Source organism: Papio anubis, chromosome 11 (genome assembly GCF_008728515.1).
Source record: "Papio anubis isolate 15944 chromosome 11, Panubis1.0, whole genome shotgun sequence".
Lineage (NCBI taxonomy): Eukaryota > Metazoa > Chordata > Mammalia > Primates > Cercopithecidae > Papio > Papio anubis.
The window spans coordinates 110,901,416-110,925,267 of record NC_044986.1 but is presented as its reverse complement, the minus strand read 5'-3'; the positions used below and the strand labels follow the sequence as shown (position 1 = coordinate 110,925,267).

Here is a 23,852-nt window from a genome sequence, read left to right as displayed (position 1 = left end):
TACTGTGGGGCCCACATCGCCCTCTGGTGGTAGTCTCAGGGCTGCCACACCTGTGGGTTGGTCTTTAGAATCATAGCAAACTACAGAAAGGAGAGTTCACCTCCTTCGTAGTGACCAAGGTCAACAAACTCTGTAAAAGGCCAGAAAGTGAGTATCTTAGACTTTGCAGGCCACACAATCTGTCACAACAACTCAACTCAGCTTTGTAGTGTGAAGCAGCCACTGGCCATATGTAAATGAAAGTGGCTGTGGCCAAGTATGGTGGCTCATGTCTATAATCCCAGTACCTTGGGAGGCCAAACCAGAAAGATCACTTGAGGCCAGGAGTTAAAGACCAGCCCAGGCAACATAGCAAGACCTCGTCTCTACAAAAAAAGAAAAAATTAGCCAGGCGTGGTGGTATGCACCTGTAGTCCCAGCTACTCAGGACGCTGAAGCAGGAGGATCATTTTAACCCAGGAGTTTGGGGCTACAGTGAGCTGTAACTGTGCCATTGAATTCTAGCCTGGGCAACAGAGTGAAACCCTGTCCTCAAAAAAAAAAAAAAGTATGACTATGTTCCAATAAAACCTTATTGAGGGACACAGGAATTTGAATTTTGTATAATTTGCATATGTCACAAAATGATGTCATTTTTTGGCTTTTTCTCCTCATTCAAGGAAATAAAAACATTCTTAGCCTGTGGGCTATACAAAAACAAGCAATGGCCGGGCACGGTGGCTCAAGCCTGTAATCACAGCACTTTGGGAGGCCGAGACGGGCAGATCACGAGGTCAGGAGATCGAGACCAGCCTGGCTAACACGGTGAAACTCCGTCTCTACTAAAACTACAAAAAACTAGCCGGGCGAGGTGGCAGGCGCCTGTAGTCCCAGCTATTTGGGAGGCTGAGGCAGGAGAATGGCGTAAACCTGGGAGGCAGAGCTTGTAGTGAGCTGAGATCCGGCCACTGCACTCCAGCCTAGGTGACAGAGCGAGACTCTGTCTCAAAAAAAATAAAATAAAATAAAAAAAACAAGCAATGGGCTGGATTTAGCCCACAGGCCATAGTCTGGTGGCCCCTGCCTGGTATAAGATATGACTGGTTTCACTGGACTCATAACTTGAAGGAAATGCCATCATGTCTAAAACAACTCTTTCTGCACTTAACATCCTAGGCACTGGCACTTATAAAGGCAGGAAAAGCATCTACATTTTTTTTTTTTTCGAGACGGAGTCTTGCACTGTCACCCAGGCTGGAGTGCAGTGGCACGATCTCGGCTCACTGCAACCTCCGCCTCCTGGGTTCAAGTGATTCTCCTGCCTCAGCCTCCCAGCAGCTGGGATTACAGGTACCCGCCACCACACCCAGCTAGTTCTTTTTGAATTTTTATTAGAGATGGGGTTTCATCATGGTGGCCAGGCTAGTCTCAAACCCTCAAATGTTTCGCCCACCTCGGCCTCCCAAAGTGCTGGGATTACAGGCGTGAGCCACCACGCCTGTAAATAAGATGCCCAGCCAAGGCATCTACTTTGTGGCATCTGAGTTGAGGCCAGGCTACGTGACCTTGGTTAGGATCTTATTTTTCCCATGGATTATTGGCAATATAAACACACATCTGTACGCCATGAAAGTTTTTCAAATTCTGGATTAAAAACACCGTCAGTAACAAAATTATGAATACTTATTTACAAATAAGACATTTTCCATTAGCATGACACATGACAGTTTTCATGATAAAGTCAGCATAGAGGAGTATGTGCAATTTTGCATAAGTAATAAAAACATTCAAACTATCAATGCCCTGATAGCATGAATAAGTTCCACCAGGCATCTCTTTTGACTTTACAGTTTTTATTTCCTTTTCTTCATATATCCTTGATGTTGCTGAGAAGAAACTGAACTTTGCACAACAGCAGAAAAGTCTATAGTTAGTCGTGGGCACAGGCTCTTTCTTTTTTCTTCTTTTGTTTGAGACGGAGTCTTGTGCTCTGTCACACAGGCTGGAGTGCAGTGGCTCGATCTCAGCTCACTGCAACCTCACCTCTCAGGTTCAAGTGATTCTCCTCCCAAGTAGCTGGGATTACAGGCGCACGCCACCACACCCAGCTCATTTTTGTATTTTTAATAGAGACAGGGTTTCACCATGTTGGCTGGGATGGTCTCCATCTCCTGACCTTGTGATCCGCCCGCCTCGGCCTCCCAAAGTGCTGGGATTACAGGCGTGAGCCACCGCGCCCGGCCACAGGCTCTTACAGAGAGCATAGTGAGTGCTTGCACAAAACTTTGCTTTTGAAGCAATCCACTGACCTGGTGAAGATCAAAGTACAAACTTGTATGTTTATTGATTTGGCAACTCTGCTTATGGAGAAATACATGTACTAGTCACCAGTACATTTTAATATTGCTCTGCACTTAAATAACCCCCACCTGTCACTGAGCTACAGAAGGGTTGATTCCATAAATGTTCCCAGTGATACCATGTAAGGTGATACCAGTAAAAAAAATTTCCAAATGGATCTTTTGTTCTGTTACATGGACAAATGTACCATCACTTAAGAAACACAAATGCAGCAGCTTATCTCCACACAATAGCAAAGACTTTCTTACACGACTGTAACTTCTACTTAGTCCGTAGAAAACCAGTCCCTTTTCGAAGGGTGAAAAAATACCTCTCTTCAAGAGACAGGCAAAAATTTGAAAATCACAAGACTGTGCTCTTTATAGCCTTTCATCCCTCCCACAAATAGGTCAACACTGAAAAAAGGATGAACTTTAATATTCTAGCTAGAAATGTGTACAAATGTCACATGTGGACTTTTGTCATCTTTTCTGATTATCGACTACTTCAATTTCACTTGAGTTGTGCTTTTATTCTTCTTTGGAATGGCAGTTCCAGAAATCATTAAATATTAACAAATGATGATGTCAGAGTTCTAGAAATAAAAATATCCATCTATTGTAGTACTAGTCCAACCTGAAGGGAGGGAAGAAATGGAATAGTAAGAAAAATTAGATCGCGATGTAGTACAACAGATCAGTCTTTCTAAAAGCTGTCATAAGGCTCAGCTCACATCTGTAATCCCAGCACTTTGGGAGGCCAAGGCAGGTGGATCACCTGAGGTCAGGAGTTGGAGACCAGCCTGGCCAACATGGTCAAACCCCATCTCTACTAAAAATGAAAAAATTAACCAGGCATGGTGGTGGACACAATCCCAGCTACTCAGGAGGCTGAGGCCGGAGAATCACCTGAACCCGGGAAGCGGAGGTTGCAGTGAGCCGAGATCACGCCATTGCACTCCAGCCTGCGGACAGAGCGAGACTCCATCTCAAAAAATAAAATAAAAAATAATTAAATAAATATAATAAAATAAAAAACAAAATAAAATAAAATAAAGCTGTCTTAAGCCTAAGTGAAGCAAGTGTGAAATTGTCTAGGTACATTTGTTGAGTTTACAAGGGCTATATCCACTTCACTTACCTTTTCAGAATCTGTACCTGGACACCTCCAATTGTACAGGTAATACTGCAAATTGCCATCTCCTATACCAAACTTGAGTTTTTCCAAGAATGTCTTATTTTCCATCAAATCCAGTGCGTTGAATACATCAAATCCTTTCTGCCAATTTAAAAAGGATTTAAAATTTAAAACAAAGGACTAGTGTTTTCTGTATTACATATCTCAGTGTAACAATTCTACTACTAATAGCTTGAATATGCATTTCTAATAGAATTTAATGTCTGTGATATATAGCATAGGTTAAGAATTCAGGGTCGGGTGCCGTGGCTCATGCCTGTAATCCCAGCATTTTGGGATGCCAAGGTGGTTGGACCACTTGAGGTCAGGAGTTCGAGGCCAGCCTGAAAAACATGGTGAAACCCCATCTCTACTAAAAATAACAAAAATTAGCCAAGTGTGGTGGTGCGTGCCTGCAGTCCCAGCTACTCAGGAGGCTGAGGCAGGAGAATTGCTTGAGCCTGGGAGGTGGAGGTTGCAGTGAGCCGAGATCATGCCACTGCACTCCAGCCTGAGTGACAGAGTGAGACTCTGTCCTTTTTTTTTTTTTTTAAAAAAAGGAAGAATTCAGTTTATAATTGTCTTATAAAATTAGCAGTGTGGCTGGATGTGGTGGCTCACACCTGTAATCCCAGCACTTTGGGAGGCTGAGGTGGGAGGATCACTGGAGCCCAGGAATTTGAAACCAGCCTGGGCTGCAGGTATAGGTATAGGTACAGGACATTGTCTCTACAAAAATAAAAAGATTGACTGGGCATGGTGGTGTGCGCCTGTGGACCCAGTTATGCAGGAGGCTGAGGCAGGATTGCATAAGCCCAGGAGGTCAAGGTTGCAGTGAGCTGTGATTGTACCAGTGCACTAAGCCTGAGCGACAGAGAGCCTCTCTCAAAAAACAAACAAAAAACTATAGTGAATCCGAAGAAGTCAGCACGAAAATTCAGAAATGCTGAATCCCAAAAATGTTAAAAATGTAGTATGATGGCTGTCACTGGCATAAAATTACTTACGAAGATTTCAGAAAATATTTTATTCACGTTTAATTTACTTATTTTTAATTTTTTTGAGACAGAGTCTCACTCTGTCACCCAGGCTGTAGTGCAGTGGCAGATCTCGGCTCACTGCAACTTCCACCTCCCGGTTGCAGCAATTCTCCTCTTTGTTCCTAGTAGCTGGCATTACAGTACACCTCCATGCCCAGTTAATTTTTTGTATTTTTTTAGTAGAGGCGAGTTTCACCATGTTTGGCCAGGCTGGTCTTGAACTCCAGACCTCAGAGTGATCCACCCTCCTTGGCCTTCAAAGTGCTGGGATTTGGGGTGTGAGCCACTCTTCCTGTTTTGAGGAATGGGTTATCCAGATGGTTTCATCTCAGGATTATTAGTGTTAATAAGCCTTAAGTCCTACCTTGGCTGGAAGCTATTGCCAGGGACCAAAGTGTAAAGACTTTAAATAGTATGCAGTGGCGTGGTGACATGCCTGTAATCCCAGCACTCTGGGAGGCAGCGGCAGGTGGATCACCTGAGGTCAGGAGGCTAGACCCGCCTGGTCAATATGGTGAAACCCTGTCTCTACTAAAAATACCAAAAATTAGCCATGCGTGGTGTACCCAGCCTATAGTCCCAGCTACCGGGAGGCTGAGACAGGAGAATGCAGCCTTGAACATGGGAGGCAGAGGTTGCAGTGAGCCAAGACTGTGCCACTGTACTCCAGCCTGGGTAACACAGCAAGACTCCATCTCAAAAAAAAAAAAAAAAACACAAATAGTATGTTTGCTTTGGGCTGATACTGGGAAATACGTTTAAGTAAAATTTTAATGGTAAAACATTAAATATGTTTAAAATGTCAGACAACAATACTATGCAAAATGTGATATAGAAGAAGCACTTTTTATTTTTCTTTCTCAGGGTTGTTACCTTAAATAACTAATTACTGGCCATATTTTGGAAGTGTTGAAAAAAAGCTGACAATCTGAGGATGATGTTGACTTGGGGATTCAAAGGCACAGGTAAGAGATTTTCATTTTATTTTAATTAATTAATTTGAGACAAGATCTTACTCTGTTGCCCAGGCTGGAATGCAATGGTGCGATCTCGGCTCACTGCAACCTCCACTCCCAGGTTCAAGTAATTCTCCTGCCTCAGCCTCCCAAGTAGCTGGGATTACAGGTGTGTGCTATCACACCCAGCTAATTTTTGTATTTTTAGTAGAGACAGGGTTTCATCATGTAGCCTGGCTACAATTAAATGTTGAATTTAATTCCTTTAATTTTAAAATTCAGAGACTATTTGGTTGAATAAAAAAATCGCTGCTAGTTATTCACTCAACACAAATATTCACTCATGTATTAATATTTTCTTTATATTATGGAATCATATCTTTTTCTTATATTCATTATATTACTTCCTAATAGATGGGCTTTATACATCCTTTTTTTTTTTTGAGACAGTTTCTGTCACTTTAGGCTGAGTGCAGTGGTGCAATCTCAGCTCACACCACCTCTGCCTCCCAGGTTCAAGCAATTCTCCTGCCTCAGCCTCCCGGTAGCTAGGTTCCCAGGCACACACTACAGCCTGGCTGAATTTTATATTTTAGTAGAGGCAGGGCTATTAGCTGGTCTTAAACTCTAACCTCATGATCCTCTTCAGTCTCCCAGTACGAAGATTTCAGAAAATATTTTATTCACGTTTAATTTACTTATTTTTAATTTTTTTGAGACAGAGTCTCACTCTGTCACCCAGGCTGTAGTGTAGTGGCATGATCTCGGCTCACTGCAACCTCCACCTCCCAGATTTAAGCAATTCTCCTGCATTAGACTTCCTAGTAGCTGGCATTACAGGCGTACACCTCCATGCCCAGTTAATTTTTTTGTATTTTTAGTAGAGACGGGGTTTCACCATGTTGGCCAGGCTGGTCTTGAACTCCAGACCTCAAGTGATCCACCCTCCTTGGCCTTCCAAAGTGCTGGGATTACAGGTGTGAACCACTGCGCCCGGCCTTGTTCCTGTTTTAGAAGGGAATAGTTGTCAAGATGGTTTCATCTCCAGGATTATTAATTATCAGCCTTTGTAAGTCCTACCTTGGCTGAAGCTATTGCCCAGGGACCAAAGTTGTAAAGACTTTAAATAGTATGCAGGCGAGGTGTGGTGGCTCATGCCTGTAATCCCAGCACTCTGGGAGGCCGCGGCAGGTGGATCACCTGAGGTCAGGAGTTCGAGACCCGCCTGGTCAATATGGTGAAACCCTGTCTCTACTAAAAATACAAAAATTAGCCATGCGTGGTAGCACACGCCTATAGTCCCAGCTACTCGGGAGGCTGAGACAGGAGAATCGCTTGAACATGGGAGGCAGAGGTTGCAGTGAGCCAAGACTGTGCCACTGCGGAAGTGCAGTGAGCCGGTGTGCCATTGCACTCAGCAGCAGCCTGGGCAACAGGCTGAAACTCATCTCAAAAATAGAGACCAGGTGCAGTGGCTCCCCTGTAATCCCCCAGAACTTTGGGAAGCCAAGGTGGGAAGGAGGCGGATCCTGAGTCAGGAGATTGAGACCATCCCTGGCTAACATGGTGAAACCCCGTCTCTACTAAAAATAAAAATTAGCCCGAGGCGTGGTGGCGGCAGCCTGTAGTCAAAGCTACTTGGGAGGCTGAGGCAGAGGCGAATGGGTGTGTGTGTGTGAATCTGGGGAGGCCCGGGCTTGCAGTGAGCTGAGATCCTGCCACTGCACTCCAGCCTGAGCAACACAGCCAGACTTCGTCTCAAAAAGAAAGGAAAGAAAGATAAAGCAGAATGTTTCTGAAAGGAAAGACTTCCTCAGGCTGACAAATGAGTCAATTCTTTAGACTCAGGGAACAGTGATAAAAGCAGTTGTTTTTGCAGAAATAAAAGCTTTAAGGATTAGGGTTACCTCTCAGCTAAAGATACTGGCCTGTCTCACTTTCTGCTGAGGAAATAGCAATATCAGGCCTAGGTACCCTTAGGTAGAGTCCGGAAGCTGTCTGGAAGTTTGCAAGCTTGTGAAAGGTCTTACTACTGCACCGAAATATACACATGTGAATAACAGGAGAATTTTGCAGCTATCAAAAATAAGGGATACAATGGATGACATTCATTTCATCATCATTGGCAAACCTTCCAATACAAGAAATTAGCCAGTATTGTTCAGGTTGTTGTAATTAGCTGTGGTGGCCTTGCTGACTTTTAGAATATGATGTGTTTGAAGTGTGTGGCTGAGGAGGCTGGGCCACACACATGCCATTGCTAGTATTTCTTTCAGCAGAAAAGGGAATTCCAGAAGGATGTATGCTCTGGTTTTCAAATGCTTCTGAGTCATCAGACCTTTCCTCAGCCAAGAAGCTAAAGGGGTTCATCTACAGTGATTCCCTACTGCTCTGTATTAGCAGCTGGAGATGAATTCAACCTTCAGGTTTCATAAGGATTTTAGATTCTTCTAAGAATTTCTCATATCTGTCTCGTACACCCAATTACTGCAGGCACCTGCAGAACCTGATTAGGTTCCCCACCCCATTTTCATCATCTGCTTTCAGAAAACTACTTCTTCACATTCAGATTGCTGGTAAAATTACTCTTTCCTCTCTTGCTGTTAAAATGACCTGAGAATCACCAACTGTTGGGGAAGAATGGGACAATCTGTCCATTGTCCCTCACACCCAATCAACTGTAAAGACTGATTAAAAACAAAAACAAAAACAAAAAAACGCTCACAACAAAACCCACCATGGCACCATGTCTAGGTTGCTTATAAGCAACTTCTAACAACTTTCAAGGAACAAGTAATCCCTACATTACATACACTGTTCCAGAGAAAAGAGAGGACAAGCTCTTCAACTCATTCTAACTTTACTATCGAAATAGGACAAGGACAGAGTAAGAAGAGGAAATTAATGGCCAACCGCAGTAGTAGTGAGTATGGAAGAAGATCCTAAGTAAAATATTAGCAAACTAGGGCTGGGCATGGTGACTCACACCTGTAATCTCAGCACTTTGGGAGGCTGAGGCGGATGGATTTTCTGAGCTCAGAAGTTCGAGACCAGCCTGGCCAACATGGTGAAACCCAGTCTCTACTGAAATACAAAAAATTAGCAGGGTGTAGTGGCATGCGCCTGTAGTTCCAGCTACTCGGGAGGCTGAGGCACAAGAATTGCTTGAACCCAAGAGGCGGAGGTTGCAGTGAGCAGAGATTGTGCCATTGCACTCCAGCCTGGGTGACAGAGCAAGACTCTGTCTCAAAAAAAAATTTTTTTTTTAATTGGGAAACTAAATCTAAAAACAGAGGTAGTCTCGCACAAATGGAAACCAAAAGAATGTGTCACTAGCAGACATACCTGAGACTGGCTAAAGGAATTTCTTCAAATAGAAAGGAAATGATAAAAGAAGGAATACTGAAGCATCAGGAAGGAGGGAAGAATAATAGAAAGAGCAGAAATTTGCTTAATGATGCTTATCCTCAAGCATCACTATAAATCAGTGTTACAAATCATACTTGATGATTAAAACAAAAATCATAATACTATCTGATATTTAAGACAATATTTTAAGGTGGAAAAGATAAAGTGACCTAAATAAAAGATGACTCAAAGTAATAAATGTTGTTACCAATAGACTATAAGTCACATATATATATATAGTAATACTCATATCAACCATCATAAAAACTATGCAAATATACCCAAATGCACTATAAACAAAACAGAATCCTAAAATATATTCAAGTAACTCACAACAAGGCAAGAAAAAAGAAACAGAGATACAAGAACCAGAAGAAAAAGAAAGAAACCAAATAATCAAATGGCAGACTTAAGCTCTAACATACCAATAACCACCTTATATATAAGTGGTCTAAATACACCAATCAAAAGAAAGGTCGGTAGCGTGGGCAAAGAAACATGACCCAGCTATAGGCTGTTTCCAAAAACTCACTTCAAATTCAATAACATCAATAGTTGGAAAGTAAAAGGATGGAAAAAGACCAAACAATTTTTAAAAAGCAGGTCTGGTCATAGTAATATACGATCAAGTATACTCTGGAGCAAGGAAAATTATTACAAAGAGAGGTATTACATTATGGTACAAAGATCAATCCACTAGCGGGACATAAAGACCCTAAATATACATGTGAGTATCAAACAAGAGCCCCAAAAGACATCAAGAAAAACCGACAGTGTTGGAAGGAGAAACAGACAAATCCACAATTATAGTTGGGGACTTCCATGCCCCTCTCATCAAGTGATAGAACTGCTAGACAGAAAATCAGCATGGAAACAGAACAGCTGAATAACTCAATTAATCAACATGATCCAATTGGCATACAAAGAACACTCAACCCAACAGTAGTGGTATACACATTTCATGCACCCATGGAATATTCATCAAGACAGTCCATATCCCGAGTAATAAAACGAACCTCAAGAGCCTTAAAATAATCAAAACCATACAGTGTGTGTTCTTTAACTGTACTTGAATCAAACTAGAAATCCGTAATAGGGAGACAACAGAAAATCTCTAAACACGGCAAAATTGAATAGCCCAATTTTAAGTAGGGGTGGGCTAAAGATGAAGTTTCAAAGGAAACCAAAAAATACATAGAAGTGAATGACAACGAAGATACAGCATATCAAAATATGTCAGAAATAGCTAAAGCAGTGCAAAGAGGGAAACTGATAGAACTAAATGCTTACTAGTAACAGGGAAAGGTCTCAAGTCAGTAAGTCCCTCCCTCAAGGAACTAGAAAAGAAGAGCAAAATAAACCCAAAGCAAGCAGAAGGAAGGAAAAAGTAAACATAAGGGTAGAAATCAATGACACTGAATATATGAAAACAACAGGGAATATCCAACAAAAGTCTAGTTCTCTGGGAAATAAATCAATAGAGTGATAAAAGTCTAGCAAGATGGACAAAAATAAAGAAAGAGAAGACATGAATCACCAATATCTGGGATGAAACAAGAGATATCAGTACAGATCCCGCAGCCACTAAAAGGATAACAAGGGAATACAATGAACAACTTTACGCTCATACATTCAACAATTTAGAAGAAATGGACAAACTCCTCAAAAACTATTAAAACTCAACCAAGATGAAACAGATCATCTGAATGGTGCTATAACCATTAAAGACATTTAGTCCATTATTTAAAAACTCCCAAAAAAGAAACAGCTAAGCTCAGATAATTTCAACCGGAGAATTCTACCAAACATTTAAAGAATTAACGCCAATTCTCAATTTCTTCCAGAAAATAGAAGAGGAAATAATACTTTCCAACTCCTATTATGAGACCACTATTATCTTGATATCTAAACCAGACAGACATTATAAAAAAGACACTCCAGAGAGATATCTCTCATGAACTCAACAAATACTCAGCAAAATATTAGCAATCAATACAACAATGTGTAAAAATAATTATACACCGTGACCAATTGGGATATTTTCTAGGAATGTAAGTGATCCAACATTTGAAAATCAATGTAATCTACCATATCAACAGATTAAAGGAGAAAAATCATATGATTACATCTATTGAGGCAGAAATAGCATAGGACAAAATCCAATGCCCATTCAGAAGAACTCTAAGTAAGTTAGAAATAGAGGAGAATGACCTCAAATTGATTAGGAGCACCCACAAAAAAACCTACAGCTAACATCATACTTCATGGTGAAAGAGTAAATGCTTTTCCCCCACCATCAAGAACACGACGAGGACGTCAACCTTCCCCACTCTTTCTCAATAAAGCACTGGAAGATCTACGTCCTGCATTAATGCAAGACCAAAAATAAAGGCATCGAGATTAGAAAGGAAGCAATAAAACTGTCCCTATTTGCAGACGACACGTTATTTATGCAGAAATCCCAAGGAATCTACACACAAACTCCTGGAACCAGTAAGTGATTTCAGCACTGTGGTAGGATACAAACACACAGAAGAAAGCATTTCTACAGGCTAACAATGAACATGCAGAAATTGAAATTAAAAACATAACACCATCATAATCGCTCCAAAGGAAGTGAAATATCTAGCTATACACTTAAGAAAACATGTACAGGATCTGGGTGCTTTTAGAGAATGCTGATAAAAGAGATTTTAAAGGGCCGAAATAAATGTAGAGACATTCCATGTTCATGGATTGGAAGACTTTTCAATTAAGCTCAAATTAATCTATCAGTGTAATGTAATCCCTATCAAAGTGCCAGCAAGGTATTCTGTACACAAAAATAAGCTTATTCTAAAATGTATATGCAAAAGGCAAAGGAAATAGGTTAATTAAAATGATCTTGACAGACAAGAATAAAGTGGGAGGAATTACTCTACCTGATACTAAGGCTTCCTATGTAGCTATGGCAACCAGGTCAGTGTGGTATTAGTGAAGGGACAGACATGGAGATCAATGAAATAGAATAGAGGACCCAGAAAGGAACACAATACAAAGTGTTAGTATTCAGCATATAAAAAACCTTTCACAGGCTGAGTGCGATGGCTCACACCTATAATTCCAGCACTTTGGGAGGCCAAGGCGGGCGGATCACCTGAGGTCAGGAGTTTGAGACCAGCCTGACCAACATGGTGAAACCCCAACTCTACTAACAATACAAAAATTAGCTGGGTGTGGTGGCACACGCCTGTAATCCCAGCTACTCGGAAGGCTGAGGCAGGAGAATCGCTTGAACCTGGGAGGCAGAGGTTGCAGTGAGCCGAGATTGCGCCATTGCACTCCAGCCTGGGCAACAAGTGCAAAACTGCATCTCAAAAAACAAAACAAAACAAAATTTCATAAATCAGTAAGAAGACTACAGTCAAAAAGAAAAAACATGCAAGCGATATAAATAGCAAATTCATAAAAGAAATAAACATGGCTAACATATTTATGAGATACTCAAATTCAGCAATAATGAGGAAATACATTAACAACAAGAGACTGTTCCATACTCATCGGGTGGGCCTAAATTTAAAATCTGACCATACCCACGTCTTGTGAGGATGTGAGGAAACAGGAACTCTCTTACACTGCTCAGAACCTTATTGTGGTGAGTTATTTGGCAATTTCTAATAATGTGAAAGGTGGGTCCGACCAGACTCTAATTATATGCCCTGGAGAGCAGTTCTCAAACTGTGATCTGTGAACCCTGTGGGTACCTGAGACCCTTTCAGAAATCTGTGAGGTCAAAATTATTTTCATAACACTAAGAAGCTGTTTGCCTTGTTGATATGTTACCATCAGCATCAACAGTGCAAAAGCAGTGCTGTGGGTAAAACTGCTGGTGCCTTAGCACAAAACAAGACAATGGCACCAGCCCATACTCGTGGTCATCATATTCCTCAACACCACACCCTCAGGGTTCAACAAATGTCAGTTTCACTTAAGCATGTCCTTGATAGAGTATGAAGAATCCTTCATCTTATTAACTCTCAACCCTTTAGTACGCATCTTTGTAATGTTCTGTGACGAAATGGAAGGAAGTGCGTGTAAATACTTCTGCTGCGCACTAAACACAAAGGGTGCTTCAAGGAGAAGCTTTATGTTTATCACCTTGTCTTTACCTCCACTACAAACGTGTCAATGATGTGCTCCCGGGGGAGGAACCAGTGGGCCACTTCCTCTTCATCCATCACTGGAGCCAGATGAAACTGCTTCAGGTAAGTGTTGATTAATTCTCGAACTGATTTGATATCTTTTGATTCCATTGGTCTCAAACCTGAAGTCTTTGTAACCTTGTTGGAGGGAAAACAAAACAAATCCAGAAGTTCAGGTAGAAGACGAGTGAAATGACTTTGCGCTCAACGTGTGGTCTGCAGACCGGCAGAATGAGCAGCATGCGGGAGCCTGTTGGAGCTGCAGAGCACGGCCCTGCCCCAGAGCTAATGAATCCGAATCTGCAACTTGACAAGATTCCCTCGTGATTTGTACACACATTAAGGTTTAAGGAGAGCTGGGTTAAAATACAGGCGAGACAGACAATGTGTTGTATCTTCTGATCTGTGTGGCAAGTCTTTGGTCAGTATTGGCCATGACCCAAACAAAAATCAAAGGGAACACTACAAGCTCGTGATGTATGCCAATACCCAAAATACACCAATGCATATACCAATGCCAACAATGTTAACAGTCTACAAGATGGGATGTAGCCATCTTAGCATGACTTCTGGAGTACAGGCAGCCCTCCATATCCACTGGTTGTGTATCTGTGGGTTCAACCAACCTTAGGTGAAAAATATTAGGGGAAAAAAAACTGGAGAGTTGTATCTGTGCCGATCGTGTACAGACTTTTTTTCTTGTCATTATTTCTTAAAAATGCAGTGTAACAACTACTTACATAGCATTTAGATTGTATTTGGCCTTATAAGTAATGCAGAGATGATTTAAAGTATACAGGAAACGAGGGCGTGGTGGCTCATGCCTGTAATCCCAGAACTTTGGGAGGCTGACGCTGGTGGATCATTTGAGGTCAGAAGTTCGAGACCAGCTTGGCCAACATGGTGAAACCCTGTCTCTACCAAAAATGTAAAAATTAGCCAGCCATGGTGACAGGCAAGTGTAATCCCAGCTACTCAGGAGGCTGAGGCAGGAGAATCGTTTGAACCTGGGAGGCGGAGGCTGCAGTGAGCCAAGATCACACCACTGCACTCCAGCCTGGGAGACAGGGCTAGATTCCATCTCAAAAATAAATAAATAAATAAATAAAATAAAGTATACAGGAGGATGTGCATACATTATATGCAAATACACAATACTCTGCCATCTTACATAAGGGACTTGAGCGCCCAAGGATTCTGGTATCTGAGGGGTCCTAGAACCAATCCCTCATGGTTTCTGAGGGATGCTTTAAAACTGCCAAGTCTGACATTTTGAAAACACAACTGAGCAACTTGTTTTGTTATTCAATAGCCCATTAAAAGCGTGTGGTGATTTTGTTCTCTTGAACAAAAATGATACGGAAGTAAATCATATCAGGCTGGGATGGGAAGGCAAGCATCGTTCATAGCCAAGTATTTTCTAATGGCAAACGGGTTTACGGCCATACCACCCTGAAAGCGTCTATCTCGTCTAACGGCAAATGGCTGCCAGGGACACGGCCTGGCCTCTCCTGCCACATCTTCTGGGTAAAGATGATCAGGGTAGGTGTTTTATCACTACTCCAGGGCTTTACAGTTTAAAAAATTAAGCCATAGGAATAAAAAAACCTAAAAGTCAGGACAGGTCCTCATTTGAATTTGTTCAACTGTTGTCCTCATAAAAGCCCCTGACATCACTTTGCTCTCCAGAACTGTTCAGAGGCCGGGGGACTTGAGACTAAAAGTCAGAAAGCCCAACAAACAATTTTAAACTGAGAAATACAGGTTTATTTTTTTCTGTAAACCTGATTTTTTTTCCCCCTTGGAGAAATACTAGATACATTTTAAGAGATGAATAATCTGTATATACATTTTGCTACTCTACTTTTTCTGCCCTAAATGATTTCTAAATATTTTTTAAAATTTTATATAATCTAGCAGTTCCACTCTCAAGAAATGTTTTTAAATGAAAAACTTCCTGTAGAATTAGGTCATTATAATTCCTGCATGCCCCCAGGTAGAAGCCCAAGGGGGAAACCAGGGCTTTTTTTTGAGATGGAGTCTTACTTTTGTTGCCCAGGCTGGAGTGCAATGTTGCGATCTCGGTTCACTGCAACCTCCACCTCCTGGGTTCAAGCGATTCTCCTGCCTCAGCCTCCTGAGTAACTGGGATTACAGACACCTGCCACCACACCCGGCTAATTTTGTACTTTTAGTAGAGACAGGGTTTCACCACATTGGCCAGGCTGGTCTCCAATGCCTGACCTCAGGTGATCTGCCCACCTCAGCCTCCCAAAGTGCTGGGATTACAGGCGTGAGCCACCACACCAGGCCAAGGAAAATAGGTTTTCTCTTGAGTGCCAGCTCTCATCAACTATTAGCTGTGCTGAGGTTTCTAAGCTTCAGTGACACACAGTGCTGATTGATTATCGATTAGTTAGGGGAAAGGGGAATGGGAGGTGCATGCTCTATATTTATAGACCAACAGTCCTCAGCTGAATATTTACTATAGGCCATTCTATTATGATTTATGTCATCTCGAAAGCACTGCAGCTGAAATACCATTTAATAATATAAATTTAGAGAATTTAAGTCCTTCACATTTAACAGGCAACGCATACCTTTAGTCTTTCTGTAGCTCTCAAAACCAATGAGTCAGAAACATCCAGATCTCCACTGGAAATAAATAAGCACTTCTAAATGCTAGTGGGAAAACCAAAACCATATAAAATATATATCGTAGTCATTAAAAAAATTAGTTTCTGCTATGAGGCAGACTTAGCTTGATAAATTTCAAATAGCCTTTCTCAATATCAGAATTTTTTTTCTTTTGTTACTAGTTCAGTAACAATCAACAATATCAAGCAATTAGATGAATTAATGAGAGCCACAGGATATATGATATCTGTTAATAGAGAACATTCAGAAATGAAGACAACATTTCCCAACTTCCTTCTAGAGCAAAACATTCTTCTGGAGCACAATTCTCATTCATTAAATATCCAACTGTGAAACCACTAAAGGAACTGCCCAGCCCAGCAGATACCCTTAAAGCAGCAGTTTTCAAATATTTCGGTCTTGGGACCCTTTTACACTCTTTTTTTTTTTTTTTTTTTTTTTTTTAGATAGAGTCTCACTCTGTCACCCAGGCTGGAGTGCAGTGGTGCGACCTCAGCTCACTGCAACCTCTGCCTCCTGGGTTCAAGTGATTTGATCCTGCCGCAGCTTCCCAAGTAGCTGGGATTACAGGCACGTGCCACCACACCCAGCTAATTTTTTGTATTTTTAGTAGAGACGGGGTTTTATTGTGTTATCCAGGATGGTCTCGATCTCCTGACCTTGTAATCCGCCCGCCTCAGTCTCTCAAAGTGCTGAGATGACAGGCATGGGCCACTGCTCCTGGCCTGCACTATTAATAATGATTGAGTACCTCCAAAGAGCTTTGCTTATGTGGGCTGTGCATATATCCACACTTACCATATTAGAAATCAAAACTGAGAACATTTTTAAACAAAAGACTACAGAAATACACATGCCACATGGCCTCTAGAAGACTTCACAGTATACTCAGAAGAGAATGAAAGTGAGAAAAATAAATATTAGTGTTATTATGAAAATAGTAACAAAAAAAAATGACTGCATGAATTCAAAGATCTTGGGGGACTTCCAGAGGTCCCTGGGCCACACTTTGAGAACTGTTATCTTAGGTCTCTAAAGGTTAGAAAAATAAGTAGCAGAATTTAGACAAGCAATATGTTGTCTAAATTCAGGTAAAAAGTATCCTAAGTTTGGCAACTTATAAGCATTTTGAACAAATTTTTACAGAAGCATTAAAGCATAAGAGCACACTAAGATGTATCAGCTATAAAAAAATAGAAAGTCCTAGAAAACAGGGTAAGAATATTTACATTTGCTGACTAATAGCTAAAATAATCTGTGTAACAATGAAATACTGCCGGGCGTGGTGGCTCACGCCTGTAATCTCAGCACTTTGGGAGGCCAAGGCGGGCGGATCATAAGATCAAGAGATCGAGACCATCCTGGCCAACATGTTGAAACCTCGTCTCTACTAAAAATACAAAAATTAGCTGGGTGTGGTGGCACGTGGCTGTAGTCCCAGCTACTCAGGAGGTTGAGGCAGGAGAATTGCTTGAATCCAGGAGGCAGAGGTTGCGGTGAGCCAAGATCGCGTCACTGCACTCCAGCCTGGCAACAGAGCGAGACTTCATCTCACGGGGAAAAAAAAAAAAAAAAAAGAAATAACTTTTGAAAAGCAAAACAAACACTCAAATTATAACTCTTGTCCTCAGAAAGTAGGAGGGCTGTTAGGTTTAGGTGAAAATGGCTAGCTTCCGTATAATGGAATAGTGAAGCGGTCGTGTTTTCTGAGAGTTCGATAAAACACAGAGAATCATTTCCAGTAACTGAGAAAAATCTCAGTTTCATAAGCAAACTGTGTATCTGAATCAGATATCCTTTCCCATGGCCCAACTAATATGCATGATTCATTGGACTCTATGTGCATTGAAATCTGTGTAAAATCTGCTTGTAAGTACATAAGCAAATGAAGCTCAGAGCTCTATTAAAAAACAGTAGTGTTATCTGTCAAGTATATGGTGCAAACCATTTGAGAGCCAAGATTCCAGAGGAGAGATGTAAGCAATGATTGTGGTTATTTGTATGATTCAAAAAGGAGCAGAGAGAATGCTAAACACTTAAAAAACCATCTAATGCCACTGAATATAGAAGACCTTATATGCCTTGACATATCTTAGCAAGCGCATCCTCCTCGCAGAACAGTGCTAGGACCTTAGTGGATCATTCTCTGACTTCTCCTGCTTTTTCTTTTTATCGACATCAAATTACCTTTCATTGATACAGACGCGCAAAATCGAACTTGGAAATACTCAACACCAAATCAAACAAAACAAAACAAAACAAAATCATCCCAAACACTGAAAGCGTAGGGAGGCGTGGCAAGGCGTGTTTCTTGGGGAAACCTTAGTATTTTAGGTTAACAGTTGTGAACGGCGCAGACTCTGTGACAGCTCTGCTTCTGGCCAGCAGACTCTGAGCAAGTCAATCTTGTGTACTCATGGCCCCTTCTGTGCTATGGGGATAACGACCCATCCTCCTGTGGCTGTTATGATTAGTAAATGAGACTGTTATGAGGCTGTTAAATGTCTAGTATAATGCTGGCCACAATGAATGTTAGCTCCTATATTGAAAAGTCCATGAAAAAGACATAAAGCTGGCGCTCCTATAAGCAAAAACAGCAATGATGAAGCAGAAAATGAGATTGATCTGTACAGCAAAAGCTGTATTCCATAAGGAGGCTTTTATGCTGAATGGTACAAAAACGTTCTTAAATGACTTGACTGCTAGCAGTGGTATCACCCATCTGGGCCCATAGGAGAGGAAGGGGCATCTGGTATATGCAGTACTGTCCAGTTTAACTCAAGAGGCAGACACCCAAGGGACTGCTGTCAGCACCTTCCAATTTCATAATATCTGTACTTTAATCTCTTTTATTATATTAATTTACTCTTAATTTTCATTTCCTTTCCTATGACTTAAAAGGGGGAAAGGAGATTGGGGAAAGCCAATGAGAACTGTTTGCACCTTGACAGTCGTCCTTTTCTGCCTTGATTTATGCTGTAATGTACCCACAGTGAGACATTTAGTGGGGCTGAGCCATGGTGTCCCCACAGTGGGTCATGTTAGAGGGAATGGCAGAGGCAGAGGGAGCTAACAGGGAAACACGGAGGTCTGGGGCCTGCATCCCAAGCCCTCCACTTAGTCATATTAACACATCCTTGCCTAAGTGTCAACCATCATGCACCTCAGTTTCTTCGTCTGTAAAATGGGGATAAGAAGTACTAACAAAGGTTGCTGTGAGAATAAATTGAATAATGTATTTGAAAGCACTTCATAAATTTCAGTTTATGGGTGCGGGAAAGGCAGTCACTATCACAGCATGACTGGAACAGGACCACTACCAGGAGCCCAGGCTCACTGGAAGTAAGATGCCACAGTCTGGTTTCCTAATCAATGCCTGTACCCATGAGAAGACTGACTCTTGTACAAAAATATTAAGGCTGATGAATGGAGTCAAGTCAAAAATACTTCTAGCACCTTAAGAAAATCATCGTGAGTAAACCAATGATATGTGCTAAAACTCCTCATTCATCACTCCATCGTAGGCAACCTACATGTAAGTGTGTGTTTTCCTTGTACATAAGCTAGGCTGCTTCAGGTTCTCTTTGAAATTGAGAGAGACCAAAGTGGAACAGCATTCACCCACAGTGAAAAAAGCAGGCATGCTTGAACTTTTTATTCCTTTTTTTTTTTTTGAGATGGAGTCTTGCTCTGTGGCCAGGCTGGAGTGCAATGGTGCAATCTTGGCTCACTGCAACCTCCGCCTCCCAGGTTCAAGTGATTCTCCTGCCTCAGCCTCCCTAGTAGCTGGGACTACAGGCACATGCCACCATGTACAGCTAATTTTTTAATTTTTAGTAGAGACGGGGTTTCACCATGTTGGCCAGGGTGGTGTCGATCTCTTGACCTTGTCAGCCGCCTGCCTCAGCCTCCCAAAGTGCTGGGATTACAGGCATGAGCCACCGTGCCTGGCCAAAGATTTTATTTCAATTCACACGTCACAACACTTTAAACAAAAGATCCCACCAGTGGTGCATAGATTTTAAGATGGCCCCCACGGATCCCACCTCCTGGGGTTCACGCCTGTGTGATATGCTCCTGTTACGTGTGGGCAAGACCTGTCATTTGGTTCTAACCAACAGAAATGACAATGGTAGCTGGGCGCAGTGGCTCACACCTATAATCCCAGCACTTTCAGAGGCCGAGGCAGGAGGATCATCTGAGGTCAGGAGTTCGAGACCAGCTTGACTAACATAGTGAAACCCTGTCTCTACTAAAAATACAAAAATTAGTTGGACATGGTAGTGCATGCCTATAGTCCCAGCTAGTTGGGAGGCTGAGGCAGGAGAATCGCTTGAACCCAGGAGGCAGAGGTTGCAGTGAGCTGAGATTGTGCCACCGCACTCCAGCCTAGACAACAGAGTGAGACTCCATCTTTAAAAAAAAAAAAAAAAAAGAAATGGCAGTGGCGACTGGATGTCACTTTCATGAATCATCTGCATAAGGTTCTGGCTTCCATCTGGCCAGCAGATTCTCTCTATAGACTCTCTCTCTCACTGGCTTTGACGAATAAGCTGCCATGCTGTGAGCTGCCGTATGGAGAACCCAACATGGCAAAGAACTGAGGCCCTTGGTCCAACAGCCAGTGAGGAACTCAATCCTGCCAACAACTATAGGAGCCCGGAAATGGATCCTTCCCTAGTCAAGTTTCAGATGAGACCCCAGCCCTGGCTGACACCTGGGTGGCAGCTTCAGGAAAGACCCTGAATGAAGCACAGGACTCAGCTAAGCTGTGACTGGATTTCTGGCCCACAGAAGCTGTGTGATAATAAATGTTGTTTTAAGCAGCTCAGTTTGTGGTCATTTTTAACATGGCCACAGATAACTAATATACCAGCCAAGCCCCAAATAAAGCCAAGTCTGGAAAGCAAATTTATTTGTTTCCCTATTCAAAATGATAACTTGGCCGGGCGTGGTGGCTCACACCTCTAATCCCAGCACTTTGGGACCTGGAGGCAGGCGGATCACGAGGTCAGGAGTTCGAGACCAGCCTGGCCAACACGGTGAAACCCCATCTCTATTAAAAATACAAAAATCAGCTGGGCGTGGTGGCGCACACCTGTAATTCCAGCTATTTGGGAGGCTAAAGCAGGAGAATTGCTTGAACCTGGGAGGTGGAGGTTGCAATGAACTGACATCAAGCCACTGCATTCCAGCCTGGGTAACAGAGCAAGACTCCATCTCAAAAATAAAAATATTTAAAAATTACAAAAATGACTTTTCGGCTGGGTGCCGTGGCTCATGCCTGTAATCCCAGCACCTTGGGAGGCTGAAGCAGGTAGGTTCACTTGAGGTCAGGAGTCTGAGGCCAGCCTGGCCAACATGGTGAAACCCCGTCTCTATTAAAGATATAAAAATTAGCCAGGTGTGGTGGTGGGTGCCTGTAGTCCCAGCTACTTGGAAGGCTGAGTGGGGAGAATCACTTGAACCCGGGAGGCTGAGGTTGCAGTGAGCTGAGATTGTGCCATTGCACTCCAGCCTGGGCAACAGAGCAAGACTCTGTCTCAAAAAAAAGTAAAAATAAAAATAGTAATGACAACTTTTCACATTGAGAACGAGATAGTTTAAGAAGATGGTAATTTAATGAGACATGATTTCCGCTCCCTGGGTCTCTCCTCTATACCTGATTCCTGAGTTCCAAAGCATTAAGAAATCAGCAGCCTGGACTTTTCTTCCTTCTTACTTAACAGACCGTAAATTCCCTACATTTCAAAACTTACTTGCCTTGAGTTCAGTCTCATCCAACTACCAACGGAACAACTTTAAGAGCCTTAGGAAAAAAGGAAAGACTGGTATTTCCAAACAAACTCCCTACCTTCCCTAGCTCCCGAGTTCCATGAAATCTCTTTTGCTCCATATTCACTTCCTCAGACACGAGTCAGTTTTTAGACGCCTGCAAATAATTCTTTTCTGCATTAAAAGCATCAGTTGTTACAGCTTCAAAAAACTGCAAATCATTCTTACTTACATCTGGAAGTCTGTATAGTTTCATTGTTCTCTGTAAAGTCATATTTCTACTCAAGTGAGAAAATTTCACTTCTACCAGTTTTCTGGGGTTTAGTGATCGATGCCAGTATCTGGAATACAATAAAGGTTTTAAAATCTAATTGATTTCTAACTCTACAAGTTTTACTCTTTGTCTCAGCTTGGCTGTTACATAAGCATTTACTACTTACTTTTTTTTTTGAGACAGACCCTCTGTACTAGACAGAGGCCCTCATCCTACATCATCATTTTATCAGTCAATTTTTAATCTCTAGAATGTATCTTGTACTCCTAGTTATGTTCTTCTGGAGTTTGTGACCTTTCATCTTTTTCACTAAAGAGAAATCTTAAAACTGCAAAAGAAATATTAATTGGGCGCGATGGCTCATGCCTGTAATCCCAGCACTTTGGGAGGCTGAGGTGGGCAGATCACTTGAGGCCAGGAGTTCGAGACCAGCCTAGCCAACATGGTGAAACCCCATCTCTACTAAACATACAAAAATTAGCTGGGCGTGATAGTGTGCGCCTGTAATCCCAGCTACTCGGGAGGCTGAGGCAGGAGAATTGCTTGAACCCGGGAGGCGGAGGTTGCAGCAGTGAGCCGAGATCGCGCCACTGCACTCCAGCATGGGCAACAGAGCAAGAGTATCTCAGACACACACAAAAAAGAAATATTAATCATAGCCAGGTTTCCAAGTGTTTAAGGACCATCACTGATTCTACAAAAGGCCAATCAGAAAGTTTAAAAACATGAAAATAAATCCCCTAAATTAGTAGCCTTCACTTTTACAGACTACACACCAAAGAAAACAACTTTTTGAGAAACTAGCTTAAATTTCTTAAGTGATTCCAGGCTCTGGGATAAATGATTTGTATTAAAATATACCCGTGAAGTCTAGTATTCCACTTACTTAACGAATGTAATAATTTAATAGGATATACTAATTTCAAGTTTCATCCTATTTAAGTCAATAAAAACAGTGGTGAGGAGTGGGGAGATAAACTCCGATGTTTTAGAAACAGGTTAGTCTTGTGGCAATCTGATAATTTTCTCACTGGAATAACCTTTGAAAGCTTGAATAGTGCCGACGAAGTTGTAAAAACAGAGCTTAGGTCTCCCTATATCTGAGCCTTTTGAATGGATGCTTAACAGACTTTCAGGACACTTTGGTGGTGCTGCAAAGCATGGCAGAAAACTAAGCTTTGGGGTGGAAAGAAAATGGTATGACATTGGAATTTCAAGATCATCATGTCCTAGGTTTTCCCATGAAGAGACAGCACCCATCTTTCACATGGAATAGACTTAGAAGTATAGATCCACACGAGGTCAGGAGTTCGAAACCAGCCTGACCAACATGGTAAAACCCTGCCTCTACTAAAAATACAAAAATTAGCTGGGTGTGGTGGCACATGCCTGTAATCCCAGCTACTCGGGAAGCTGAGGCAGGAGAATCGCTTGAACCCAGGAGGCGGAGGTTGCAGTGAGCCGAGATCACACCACTGCACTCCAGCCTGGGCAACAGAGCGAGAGTCTGTCTCAAAAAAAAAAAAAAAAAAAAGTATAGATCCAGTATCATTAGTAGGAAAATGTCAAAAACTTTTTTTTTTTTTTTTTTAATCACCAAGTGGCAAATGATATACCAGAAAGAATACTGGACTTGGTGATTCTAGGTTCTAGTCTCCATCTCTGCTACCAGCAAACTACTTCTAGAACAGTGGTGAGGCTCAACATGTTTGATAAAGGGAGGACCTGAGGTAGAAATATGGTACTGGTACCTGCACGTGGCCACAGGCTTAGGAAGAACCACTCCCGCGGTGTACACAGCCTGGAAGATCCCTTCCAGGTTCACTCTTCTAGTGATTTCTCGGATTAGCACTGGGGCTACCCGTTTGGATCTCAACTTCTTATGAACACAAAGAAAGTTGATTTCTACCATCTTCTTCACACTAAGGAATAAAGATGGTGAAGATTAAGAGTCAAAACAAGATTAAAAATGAAGAGTCAACACAATTTTAAAAAATAAGATGATACCCAGGAAATATCCAAGAATAAGAATGCGGGCCAGGCACAGTGGCCCTCGCCTGTAATC

The 23,852-nt window shown here is 41.9% G+C and overlaps 1 protein-coding gene across 1 annotated transcript in view; it reads right to left on the bottom strand.

Moving 5' to 3' along the window:
• Positions 1 to 1,608: 1,608 nt before the first annotated feature.
• NMT2 (N-myristoyltransferase 2) overlaps positions 1,609 to 23,852 on the bottom strand; it is a 61,452-nt gene continuing 39,208 nt past the window's right edge. The window contains exons 7-11 of the mRNA XM_031651933.1: positions 23,539 to 23,709; positions 21,746 to 21,854; positions 13,036 to 13,218; positions 3,460 to 3,636; positions 1,609 to 2,955 (exon numbers count right to left, since the gene is read on the bottom strand). Of these exons, the coding sequence (XP_031507793.1) occupies positions 2,935 to 2,955; positions 3,460 to 3,636; positions 13,036 to 13,218; positions 21,746 to 21,854; positions 23,539 to 23,709 (661 nt within the window). The 3' untranslated portion in view covers positions 1,609 to 2,934. The remainder of the gene's footprint in view (positions 2,956 to 3,459; positions 3,637 to 13,035; positions 13,219 to 21,745; positions 21,855 to 23,538; positions 23,710 to 23,852) is intronic.